At 43.8% G+C, this 13,401-nt stretch overlaps 1 protein-coding gene across 8 annotated transcripts in view; it reads left to right on the top strand.

Annotated features, from left to right (window-relative positions):
- nphp4 (nephronophthisis 4) overlaps positions 1-13,401 on the top strand; it is a 504,277-nt gene that overhangs the window by 486,877 nt on the left and 3,999 nt on the right. For 3 of the 8 annotated variants that reach the window (XR_013578910.1, XM_078558224.1, XM_078558219.1), the window contains exons 24-27: positions 3,309-3,394; positions 4,775-4,946; positions 5,674-5,853; positions 7,193-7,336. Coding sequence is in view for 7 of the 8 variants with exons in the window: in XM_078558224.1 (XP_078414350.1) it covers positions 3,309-3,394; positions 4,775-4,946; positions 5,674-5,853; positions 7,193-7,336 (582 nt within the window). In the remaining variant the exon portion in view is untranslated. Of the gene's footprint in view, positions 1-3,308; positions 3,395-4,774; positions 4,947-5,673; positions 5,854-7,192; positions 7,337-10,703; positions 11,013-13,401 lie in introns of those variants that run through there. The other 5 variants (XM_078558221.1, XM_078558218.1, XM_078558222.1 and 2 more) reach the window with 3 other exon arrangements.

Below are 13,401 nucleotides of genomic sequence, written 5' to 3'. Positions count from 1 at the left end.
TACTGTGCGTGGGGGGTGGAGGGAGTGAATGTAGAAAGTGGTGAATGTGGTGTCAATCAAGTGGGCTGCTTTGTTCTGTATGGTGTTGAGCTTATTGAGTGTTGTCGGAGCTGCACTCATCCAGGCAAATAAAGAGTATTCCATCCCAATTCTGACTTGTGTCTTGTAGGTGGTGGACAGGATTTGGGAGTCAAGAGATGAGTTACTTGCTCTAGAATTCCCAGCCTTTGACCTGCTCTTGTAGCTAAAGTATGATATGGCTGGCCCAGTTCAGTTTTTGTCAATGGTAACCTCCAGGATGTTGATAGTTGAGGATTCAGTGATAATAATGCCATTGAATATCAAGGGGAGATAGTTAGATTCTCCCTTGTTGGAGATAGTCATTGCCTGGCACTTGTGTGCTGCGAATATTACTTGTAGATATTGGAAGAGTACTTCAAAGGCTCAGCAGATGTTAATTAAGTCAATATGAAAATCAAACCACAGGGTCCCCGGCATACATTCATACCTGATCCTCCATTCTGTAGGATGTAGAAGAGGACTGGAGAAAGGACAGTAATGCTTCTGAACACTTACACAGTGCTGGTCAATTTAATGGTCTCTATTATTTTAAATACAGAACCCTACGATCATTCACTGCACTGAAAACATACTTAAATCATCAAACTCCATTACATTATGACAGTTGAAGTTGGCAAGAGCTTTTAAACTAACCTGTCAAAGGTTCCCGACTCCACAGCAGGCTTCCCCCAAGGTGCATGAACTGACTTACTTGGTATGGTTCTCTCAGGCTTCAGGAACCCACCCACCTCCATGAAAATAGCAATGACAGGGAAACTTGAATTTGCAGCAGACATTTAAATAGCGAAGCTAACGTCACTTTAAGTGAGTGTCAGGTCGCGACCCATCAAGTTTCCCAACCTGGCGAAAGTGGCAGGCGGCAGGAATTGGAGGGAAAATTTAAAAATGCGGCTGTACACACCTCCTGTTTTGTCTTCCTGATATGGATTTACTCAGCATCAGGAGACAAAAATTTAGCCCATAGTGTGGGAAAACGATCCTGGCTCAGCAAGTCTAAATTGCAAACAGTACACTGTCCTGGAGGCATTCACATGGCTGTGGCTTTTTCTTACGGAAGGTGGTAACACAATCTCTACAGTCAGCTGAGAACACAGAAATCAGGCATAGGATCATTTTGTGATAGTGGGTTGAAGAGATTCCCATCAGTAATTGAAGAATGATGAAAGGGACAAATATTCAAGTTAAATTCTAGAATAATTGAACAGTGATTCCATTGTAACCTCAAGACAGGATATAAACGTAGGATATAAAGAGAAATTCTGGTGTGGATCAAACCCCCATGATTAGACACTTTGAAGGCGGTATGTTAGCTATCCGTCTGAATGGATTATCTGTTAAAGATGAATATTTAGCTCTGTGGTTGGTTCACTGCTCAGAATATTAATGTGAGCTACAGAAACGTGACAATTTGTATTTCTCTTTGCTACAAGCTGCTGGAGAGGCCATAAATAATTATAGGTCTCTTTATCAAAATCTGAAATATACCAAATGAGGAGCTTTTCAGTAACAACTCAAAACATTTTTTAATACATCAAATGTAGTAGTGCCACACAACCTTATAGTCCCCCAGTTCTGTTGAACACGCTGGGATAGGAAGGGTCCCACAGCTGCTTGCAGGTCCCCTGTACCCAATCTAAGTGGTCCTTTTCTGTGTTAGCCTAAACAGTGAGTGCTTGCAAGCCATTCAACTGTGTAGGACATCACCAGCAAATTCCAAATCTGCTCTTGCACGATATCTGTAGCTGCATAGTTTCCAGCTTTGAATGCAAAATATTGATTGGAAATGGGTTAATTTCCCCAGCATGCAGGGCCAGGAGAATTAGAACCTGCTGGTCTGTATTCATGATAGATTGGGTGATATCTATATTCACTAGACTCTAATCCTATTTTATGAGCATTATCATGTAACTAGGACATGCATAACACTACCACTATCTGCACTAAGGTAGGCTGACAGAACAAAGTGAGCTCTAAACACAGCCCCTAGCCCTTATAAAGCAGGTCAGGCGGGGGCTCATTCATTTTCCAGTTAAACCATGATTCTGAATCCATAATTCATTAATGCCCAGAGTTTGCTTCAAGCCCAAGAGATCTCCCACTTAGACTTGCTGAGCCAGGATCATTCACCCACACTGTGGGCAAAATTTTTGTCTCCCAACACTGAGCAAACCCACGTAAGGAAGACAAAATGTGTGTGCGGGGTTGCATTTTTAAATTTCCCTTCCCGTTTCTCCACTGTAAAATTCCATGGCAATCCTGTGAAGCAGCATATGGGCATGGAGTGATAGCTGTTACAGAGATATTTAGCAATGTTGGTTTAAACCCCCACCCGATCCCCAGGGAAGTTAGAACAGGAAGTTTCTGCCTGTGGAAGTACAGGCTTTGGATAGAACAGGTTGAATGGGACAAATGCCCTCCTCTCATTTTGGATTTTATTATGAGCATATTGCTATAAAACATCAGTGAGTGATTGCAGCACTTTACTTCAGTGTGACTCACTGAATCTTTTTAACAACCCAATGGGTATTGAATAATGGAAATCAGGAATATCTGATTTTAGTGATGTGATTGCCAAATGGTGCAAAAGAGACAATCTGAAGCTATGAAACCAAAAGCTCTGTCTTTGAATAACATTTCCTTGCCCTGTTTTGTTGGAGAGCAAGAGAAGAAGAAAGAGAATACCGACATTTACCTCACAGCCAGTTGGACCCTGAAGAAGCAACACATTTGTTGAGGTCCACAGCTGAATGAATAAATGACTGGATGGAAATGTTTGAGACTAACTGGTTGGTTGAGAGGTGATAACATGGTTAGAAACACCAAAGATTTTATGATCTAGTTTGAGTTTTTCAGTGAGCTTACATCCTTCTAATAACTTGGAGGCACTTGTTTGGTATGCAACTTAATCAAAGCTGTAATATTTGATTGTGTGAAAAAGGCAGAAAATATTTCTGTTTCTGGAGCTGGGTTTCAATGCCTCTTGAGAGATTATTGGGCTGCCTCTGGGAACAGCACAGTTTGCAAAGTAGCATGTTAAGAGAAATATTAAAGAATTGAAGGGCTAAGAATATTTATTTACTTACAGTTGCAGCACCATTATTATCAGTGCACTCAGTGCTTCATATTGCATTATATTGTTATGTTGCATTAGATATTACATATTAGAGTAACCCTTGATTGCCGTGTCAATTAACCTTTTAACTATCCCATCTTTGTTTCCTTTGCAGGCCCTCAATGAGCCGCAGGATGTCTTCCTGAAAGTGGCATGCGGTCCCAGTCCAGAGGTTAAGAAGTTCTTTGTCATTGTTTACATGTGAGCAACTAACACTGAACCTATTTGAACATAACTGCTTATGAAATTCGGCACCATCTCATCATTGGACTATCTAGCTGGATCTGTTATAACATCAGTGCTGTTTTCGACCCTTTGCATTTTTCTTGGTATTTGATCTGTGGGCAGTTTTGAAACCAAATATATATATGGACATATGATTTGCACATGAATACCTTCTTGTCTGCACACTGCAGGTTTTTGTTATGGAGAACTGAAACTTTGAGTAATGCGCCTCTCTGGCTGCTGTTTATTTATTCATTCATGGGATATGGGCATCACTGGCTAGGTCAGCATTTATTGCCTATCCCAAATTGCCCTTGAGAAGATGCTGGTGAGCTGCCTTCTTGAACCACTGCAGCCCATGTGGTGTAGGTACACCCACAGTGCTGTCAGTGACAGTGAAGGAAGAACTTGGATATATTTCCAAGTCAGGATGCTGAGTGGCTTGGAGGGAAACTTCCAGGTGTTGGTGTTCCTATGTGTCTGTTGCCTCTGTCCTTCTAGATTGTAGTGGTTGTGGGTTTGGGAGATGCTGTCTAAAGAGCCTTGGTGAATTCCTGCAGTGTATCTTGTAGATGGTACACACTGCTGCCACCGTGGTGGAGGGAGTGAATATTTGTGGATGTGGTGCTAATCAAGTAGGCTGCTTTGGCCTGGATAGCGTCAAGCTTCTTGAGTGTTGTGGGAGCTGCACTCATCCAGGCAAGTGGAGAATATTCCATCACACTCCTAATTTGTGCCTTGTAGATGATGGACAGGCTTTGGGGAGTCAGGTGGTGAGTTACTCGCTGCAGGATTCCTAGCCTCTGAACTGTTGGAGGTGTGCTTTTGTGGAAGGGACCCTTTTCTCCCTCCTAGCCCAAGATGGGGCTGTTTTGTTACACAGTCTGCACAGCACAGAAGGAGGCTGTTTGGCCAGTCAAGTCCATGCTAGCACAATTTACTTCATCTGGGAGAAGTTAAAAGGAAACAACAAATGTTGGAAAACTGAAATAAGATCAGAAAATTCTTGAGTTGCCTTTGATGAAATGTCCAGCCAATCTTATATCTTCAGATGCTGTTCATCTGCTGCACTTTGCATCGTTCAAGAGCCTGACTGACAATTACCTATTGGCAGTAATTTTCCAAAGTACCTGTTAGATGCAGGAAGTCTTTCTTAGTGGCAACACACATGAGGAGACTATAGTGGCACTGTCAGGGTGCACTGTCTGACAGAAAATTGTCCCCTTAAAATCTTTACTAGGTTGGGTAGCAGTTCTAAGCATTTATCGCAGATTGTACTATTAGAGAATGATCAAATAAGAGGAGAGGGAAATGTGTATAAACAGTTGGAAGAACATTTTCCTGTTCATTTTTCAGAGACCCCTGGTTGGCTGTGCCCATCCAGATATGGCAGTTCTATATACACTCCCTTCAACGGATAGATGTCAACTGTGTGGTCGGGGAGCTTACTCAACTCTCACTAGTCCTGCGAGGGACACAAGCTGTCCGAAAGGTTGCTGCTTACACCTCAAATCCTGAGGAACTTCAGGTAACTGAGATTTATTGGCCGATAACCCTGATCCATTTAAATGTAGTTGTCATTTTCACATCTTGAGAGATACATGGTTTGAACACAAAGCCTAATTTGAAAGGAATTTGGTTTGATGAAATTGGGCACATGGATTAGCCCCCTAATTTGTGGCAGTTCTCACTTTCTTATTATTTAAATGATGTTAGCCAGGAGATTAGGTGAGCTGGGAGCTGGAATGAGTTGGGAATCGGGTGAGTTGGGAATCGGGTGTGCTGGGAACCAAAGTGAGTTAATGAGCTGACCTCTGCGCCAACATTACAATCTCAGGAGCCGTACATTTAAGCACCCTCTAAGAGTTCACTGTCCAGTGTACAAATAAAGATCACAGACCAGAAAGGTCCCAGTTTTGATCGAGAGCTGAGCTAAGTTAGTCGGGCATGAGTATAATACTTGGTACCTTTGAGCTAAAGAGAAGCAAATACATTAAGCAGTCTGACCACAGCTGCAAATCATGGGGTTGGAGTGAGGATAGGGCAAACCTGGCAGAGGCGTTTATGTTCTAAAAAAGCCCACACTTGACAAATGGCCACTTGGATGCGGTGGCAGAAACAGATGCATTCATAGAACGTATTCCATTAAGAATAAGCAGCCAGTCTTTGTGAATCTTTCAAGATTAATGTTTAGAAATATAAATTCATAAATAGATGGTGGAAAGCTGTGTAATGTTGTTTTTATTATCACCTAGACTGTACCATCAGATGTCTTCTTGCTTCCACCACGCACTGTAAAGGACCTGCACATTAGTATACGGCCTCAGAAAGAAGGAGATAGGAGTATCTACCTGAATGTCGTGGATGTAGATTTCCGACAGTTGGTTGCATCCTGGCTTATCTGCTTAACTTGTAGGCAGCCCTCTATCTGCAAGGTAATGATTTTTTAAGTGGTTACATCTTTATTAGGAGCAAATATGTCAATGGGAGATTATCCTCTCCACCATTCCAATCTGCTCTTAATGAATCCCTTCTTATAAATGAGGACATCTCTTGCCCATTAGTAACTGCCTTCTTTCGTTTCCTCTTATTATCTGTGTCCTCTCCCACACTGCCAAGTATCAGCAGCTCCTGGCCTTACTTGCATCTAAAATTGAGCTTAGCTGCTTCTGTCTCCTTCAGCCCCAACACTCCCTCTGTCCCAATACTTTCTCAGCCGCGATACCTCCTCTGCCCAATACCCCTCATCCTGATGCCTCCTTTGCCCAGACTGTGCTCCTCGTTCATGATGCCATGCAGATGTGAAATGTTAATTATGCAGAAAGAAGTGGCGCTTTAGCAGCCTAAACATAACGTAATGCCAATTGAACATTTTAGTCCAATTAATTTATGCCAGTAAAAGGATTCTACTGCCTCTTTGTGTTGATAAAGTACTGGATTTTTCAGTCATGTTAAGTAATTTAGTCATAAACGCAATAAGATTTAGAGGGTGCATTTTGTTCCTTAAAGTAGGAGGCATTAGATATCACCAAGGCAAGCCTTCCTTGAACATTGAGAATGAACTGTTGAGAATGAATTGCATTGACCCTGGGACTGCTGGATTTGAGCTTTGCGTCTGAACTCAATGTGGTCGGGCTCTCAAGTCCCAGAGCAGCTGCTGCTCAAACTCACTGCCAACATATGTAGGTGAATTGTGTTGCTTTGCGGGTGAAGCATCCAACATTGGGAAAAACCTGACACTTTAAGGGAGAAAATAAATTTGGGCAGTAGCATGAAACATGGCTATCGCGCAGGCGTGTACAAGATGACAGAGGCATTTCTGCCCGACTGTCCAGAATAGATCTCTACTCCTTTTGGTTTTTTTGCCTATTATAACTGAGCTTCTTGGATTGCCTTGATTCCTCAGTTGTTAAATGCATGGACTAATGTGGAACTGAGCTCTCTAGACCAGGGAGGTGTGAGCTTCAACCCAGATTGCTCATAAATTGTTGATCTGAGCTGAAGCAGTGTCAGGGCTGCTGCGATTGACATCTGTGCCTCTGAGCTCTCAGTGAGAGAAACATGGCCCAGTCTGTGTGGTATGAGGGAGCGGGACAAATAATCAGCCTCATGTTGACCGTTAGGTGACGAATGAAAAAAGTCTTCAATCTCCTCCTTTGTACTTTTGATGTGGGAATGTTGACAAACATTGGGGTCAAGTAATAGAGTTAACATACCAGTCTTTCTGGCTTCTCACTCTGCAGTTTGTATTAAGGCTGTTTTCTTTGTTCAAAGGCTTTTGAGATCTCTATTCCCGTCGGAGAAGGGAAAGGTAGCAACAAGCGCATCAGTTACACCAATCCCTACCCTAACAAAAGGATGTACTTCCTGCAGACCAACCGCCCTGATTTACTCCAGTACAAAGAGGACTCTTTTGAGGTGAGGGCTGTACATAATTTAATTTAGCAGAATTTCTTGTTTCCCACAAGATCAGGTGTGAATGTTGAAACTTGCTGGATAAAAGAGACATGGGGCGGAATCTTGCTGAGGCATCAACAGTCTCGCCTGCTGGCTGGAGAACTGGTGAAAGACCAACACTGCCTCTTTTCCAGAAAGCCCACCAAACAGGCAGTGGCGAGGCCAGTGGCGGGCCTTGTAGAATCGGGTCCCCAGGGGCGGAAGTTTCGCCTAGGAAGAGCTGCCGGCCAATCACGGAGGAAGCTGTGGCTGCAGCTGAAAGAAGACCTCCTGGATGCCCCGGATCATGGAGCACCCAGGACAAAAGGTAAATGATTTTGGAGTCGGGTGGGGCTGGTGTGGGGGTCACGGGGTGGAGGGCATAGGGAAAGGGGGGCATGGGTGTCGGAGGCAAGGGGAGGGTTGGGCTCTCAGTGCCCACCCCCTTCCCCATATCCAGTCCCTCGATGAAGCACTGAGTGCCTTTGATTGAGGAACCCCCCCACCGCCGAAGGGTAGTGGCTGCACACCACATGGTGACCGTCCCACCTGCCACTGGGTTAATATCAGCAGCGGTGGGATGAGACCCTTAAGAGCTCCTTAATTGGCAACTTAAGATCCTCAATTGGCAGTGGGGCAGGAAGGTTAACCATGGGCTTTCCCGTCCAGAACTTCATTCGGGCGGAGGGAGGAAGGTGGTGGGGTTCGGACATATCACCATCCCGCCAAAGCCCATGCCCTTCTTGCCTCCAAGCTCGCCATCAGCGAGAGCAGAAGATTCCACCCATGCTGTCGAAGCTTTCTGTCTTGTGCCCATCAGGAAGAATGCCAAATTTCAAAGGGAGCAACAATTTGTACTGTATGAGCAAAGGGTGGTGATTGTTATTATTGCTCACAACAGGAGGGAGCAGGCCCAGACCAGCGGTGGACTGCCAGGTATTAGAATGCTAAGTAGCTGGGCAGAGGAGGCAGCAGGACTAGCTGGGGAGGAGTGGGACTGTGCTTTCACTGAAGGTGAGACAGGAGTCCTCCAGGAAGCCAGTGAGGATGCCTCTAGTCTGCAGTTGTTAGATGCACCGACAGAGTGAAATGTAGATGAGGGAGCCTGCATAGGCATCCACTAAATCTTTCTTTCCTCCATTCCAGGTACCAACAAGAAAAGGGGGAGGCAAAGAAGAGAGACCAGCCACAGACCCATCTTCAACCTTACCTCTGAGGATGATGCCTCAGAGGATGCACCATCATGACATTCACTGCATCATTTGGGAGTGTGCAGTCCGGGCATGATTCATGCAATCCATTACTTGAAGCTCACCATGTTCTGAGCTCTGAAAATGATGTCTGCACAGACTGTTCAGAATCTCAGAATTGTTATGGTGCAGAAGGAGGCCATTCGGTCCATCGTGTCTGCATCGGCTCTCTGAGCATTTTAACTTAGTGCCAATCTCCTGCCTTTTCCCCATAACCCTGTACATTGTTTCTATTTAAGTAATCATCCAATGCCCTCTTGAATGCCTCAATTGAACCTGCCTCCACCTCACTTTCAGGCAGTGCATTCCAGATCATAACTACTCGCTGTGTGAAAAAGTTTTTTCTCACCTCACATTTGCTTCTTTTGCAAAACACTTTAAAACTGTGCCCTCTGGCTCTCGATCCATTCACAAGTGGGAACAGTTTCTCACTATCTACTCTGTCCAGACCCCTCATGATTTTGAAAACTTCTTTCAAGTCTCCTCTTAGCCTTCTCCTCTCCAAGGAAAACAGTCCCAACTTCTCCAATCTTTCCTCATAACTGAAGCGTGTCATCCCTGGAACCATTCTCGTAAACCTCTTCTGCACTCTCTCCAATGCGTTCACATCCTTCCTATAGTGTGGTGCCCAGAACTGTACACAATACTCCAGCTGAGGTCTAACAAGTGTCTTATATAAGTTCATCATCACCTCCCTGCTCTTGTGCTCTATGCCCCTATTAATGAAGCCTAGAATACTGTATGCTTTAGAAACAGCTCTCTCTACCTGTCCTGCCACCTTTAATGACTTATGTACATGTATACCCAGGTCTCTCTGCTCCTGCACACCCTTTAGAATAGTATCCTTTATTTTATACTGTCTGTGTTCTTTCTACTGAAGTGTGTCACCTCACACTTCTCCGCATTGAACTTTACCTGCCACCTATCTGCCCATTCCACCAATGTGTCAATGTCCTTTTGAAGTTCTACATTGTCTTTCTCACAGTTTACAATTCTCCAAAGTTTTGTGTCAACTGCACACTTTGAAATTGTCCCCTGCACACCAAGATCTAGATCATTTATATATATCAGGAAGAGCAAGGGTCCCAATACTGACCCCTGGGGAACTCCACTACAAACCTTCTTCCAGCCCAAAAAATACCCATTAATCATTACTCTCTGTTTCCTATCCCTCAGCCAATTTTGTATCCACGTTGCTACCGTTCCTTTTACTCCATGACCTATAACTTTCCTCACAAGTCTGTTGTGTGGCATTGTATTGAATGCCTTTTGGAAGTCTACATACACCACATCAACGGCCTTGCCCTCATCAACCATCTCTGTTATCTCTTCAAAACACTCCAGCAAGTTAGTTAGACACGATTTTCCTTTAACAAATCCATGCTGACTCTTTAGAATCAATCACATTTTTCCATCTGACTATTAATTCTATCCCGAATAATTGTTTCTAGAAGTTTCCCCACCGCCGAAGTTAAACTGACTGGTCTGTAATTGCAGGGCAGATCTTTCCAACCTATTTTGAACAAGGGCGTAATGTTTGCAATTCTCCAGTCCTGCCCAGAACCCAGGGAACCATTGAAAGAGGCCAGTGCCTCTGCAATTTCCATTCTCACTTCCTTCAATATTCTTGGATGCATCTCACCCGGCCCCAGTGCCTTATCAACTTTAAGTACCAACAGCTTATCCAATACCTCCTCCTTATCAACTTTAAACCCTCCTAGTGACTGTGTTTCCTCCTCTGTCACCATGGCCTGGGCAGCATTTGCCTCTAGGTAAAGACAGATGCAAAGTATTCATTTAACACCTCAGCCATGCCTCTTGCCTCTGTGTATAAATCCCCTTTTTGGTCCCTAATAGGCCCTACTCTTCCTTTTACCACCCTCTTACTATTGATGTGCATATAGAATATTTTGGGATTTCCTTTTATGTTAGCTGCCAGTCTTTTTTCATAATCCCTCTTTGCTACTCGTATATGCTTTTTCACATCCCTTCTGAACCTTCTGTATTCAGCTTGGTTCTCAATTGTATTTGCAACCTGACACCTGTCGTAAGCACACATTTTCTTCTTTAACTTAATTTCTATCTCCTTTGTCATCCAGGGAGCTCTGGATTTGTTTGTCCTACCCTTCCCTTTTGAGGGAACATACCTTGACTGTGCCCAAACCATCTCCTCTTTGAAGGTAGCCTATAACTTTCCTATAATTGTTCAGCTACTGTTTTTCCTGCCAAACTTTGATTCCAGTCTATCCGGCCCAGCTCTGTTCTTGCCCCTTTGAAGTCTGTTCTCTGCCAGTTGATTATTCTTACTCTGTCATTTTCCACTGTCATCCTAAACCTTACAATACAATGATCACTGTCCCCTAAATATTCCCCCACTGTCACATGATCTTCTTGGCCCATCTCATTCCCAAGAACCAGGTCTAGCAGTGCCTCCTTTCTTGTTGGACTGGACACATACTGCTGTCGGAAATTCTCCTGAACACAATCTAGGAATGCTTGTCCCTCACTGCCCCATACACTACTACTATCCCAGCCTATATATGGTTAATTAAAGTCCCCCATTATAATTACTCTATGATTTTTACACTTCTCTGTAATTTCCTTGCAGATTTGTTCCTTTATATCCTTCCCACTAGGTGGTGGTCTATATACTACACTGAGCAATGTAATTGCACCCTCCTTATTCCTTAGCTCTAGCCAAATTGATTCTGTCCTTGAATCCTCTGACACATCTTCTTTCTCCAGTACTGCAATACTCTCTTTAACCAAAAACACCGCCCCTCCTCCTTTCTTCCTTTTCCTATCTTTTCTGAACACCTTGTAACCGGGAATATTTAACACCCAGACCTGTTCTTCCTTAAGCCAGGTCTCCGTTATCGCCACAACATCATAATCCCACAAGGTAATCTGTGCCTGTAACTCCCCAATTTTAATGACTATACTCTGTGCATTCACATACATGCAGTGTAACCCTGATTTAGACTTCATTATTTGCTCCCTTACTCTGGCTCCATCTATTAACTTACTATCCTCTATTTTAGTGCTATCTGCCTCTCCCAGCATTCTGCGCACCCTGGTATTACTTTCTAATATTCTCTCCTGGTTCCCACACCCCTGCTGAATTAGTTTAAACCCTCTCCAACAGCACTAGCATCTCCTGCCTCTGTTGCCCTGATGTGAGATGTGGTAGGATGCAAAGAGACCTCAAAGGGAGTTAAACAGGCTATTTGAGTGGCAAGGAATACTGTAGATGCAGTTTCAGGGTTGAAAAGGTGAAGCTCTGCACTGTGGTCTTAACAATAGTAAACTAGAGATTTTCCTAGATATTAGAAGAATGATGATCTGGGCATGTTCAATTGTTCCTGGCTGCCCTTGTTCAATTCTAATTTTAAGCTAACGTACAGGTGAAGGCTGCAAGTAAGGAGGCAATGGACAAGTTAGGCTTGACTGCAAGAGGGATTGAGTGTTGGATTAAAGAGGTGCGTATGCATCCTCACTCGCCAGGTGCATGCCACTTATATGCAGTTCTAAATGTGAACATTCTAATTTCTTGTTGGCGGTGAACTTAATTTGGAGAGGAGGCTTAATTCTGATGAGCTGGCCTTTTAATGAGCATGCATGACATGCAGAGGCATGCAGCTGGGCTTGCCAACACTTCGTCAGGAAGCCTGACCCACCTTTCCAGTCCCGAGAACATAATTGCAAAATTTCATCCTGCCGCCAGGAAACTGATTTTTGGCCTCCCACCAAAGTAAGTACCCCTGTCCGTCAAGCTTCCTGCTGTAGGTGGGACCAGATGATTCAGACCTTGTTTCCAAGATTAGCTTTTCTTCCTCAAACGCAGGCCATATCATTAGGTTGTACTGTTCGAGGCATGGTATGATGTGTCAGCTTGGCTCAGTTGGTAACTTGCTTGCCTCTGAGGCTGTGGGTTCAAACACATCCTCAGGCACTGAAGCACAGAATCTAGGCTGAGGCTTCAGTCGGAAATTCAGTCTTCTGGATAAGACACTAAAACTCCATCTGCCTGTTCACGTGGATTTGAAAGATCCCATGGCAGCATTTAGAGAAAAGCAGCAGATTTTCCTGATTCTGGCCAATATTCATTTCTCAATCTACTGAAAACTGCTCGTTCATTCATTCACTGTTTCTGGAACCTCTGTTGCCCACATATTGATTATCATATTTACTTATGTAACAGTTCACCTAACATAGCGCTTTAAAAGTGCACCATTGGTTATAATGTGTCCTGAGGAAGCACTGTATAATTTCCTCTTTTCTCTAAATAGGTAAATCCAAATTATTACTTCCAAGTAAATCAGGGTTACAGAACCAGGTTTACAAATTTAAGTTAATGAAGAGTAAATTTAACAAATACTGATAAGAACTTCTTTATTTAACTTGATATTTAGAATAATCTTTTAGACAAGGCTGCAGAGAGTTCAAAATACTGGTAATATTCCTTCCTTCATTCCCTCGTGCCTAGTGGCACATGAGGCAGACAAATCAAGCGCTTGTGTCTGTTTACATAGCTAGTTTTTCCTGGATCAGGTCACCTGCCTGTCACCAGAAACCATAGCTTGAGGGGCACCACTTTACATCAAGCATGGCTCACCAGGAGACTCTCCAGCTCTTACTGCCTGCCATAGGTCTAGGATTTACGGGTTGATAATCAACCTGTTTGGCCACATTCTGAACGCACCTTCCTTGGACATCAAGTCTTGGAGTGGGACTTGAACCCAGAACTTCTGGCTCAGAGGCAAGGATGCTACCCACTGTGCCACAAGACCTCCTACA

This window comes from Cetorhinus maximus, chromosome 15, assembly GCF_964194155.1.
Source record: "Cetorhinus maximus chromosome 15, sCetMax3.hap1.1, whole genome shotgun sequence".
Lineage (NCBI taxonomy): Eukaryota > Metazoa > Chordata > Chondrichthyes > Lamniformes > Cetorhinidae > Cetorhinus > Cetorhinus maximus.
The sequence above is the reverse complement of the archived record's forward strand: the minus strand, read 5'-3'. Positions and strand labels throughout refer to the sequence as shown.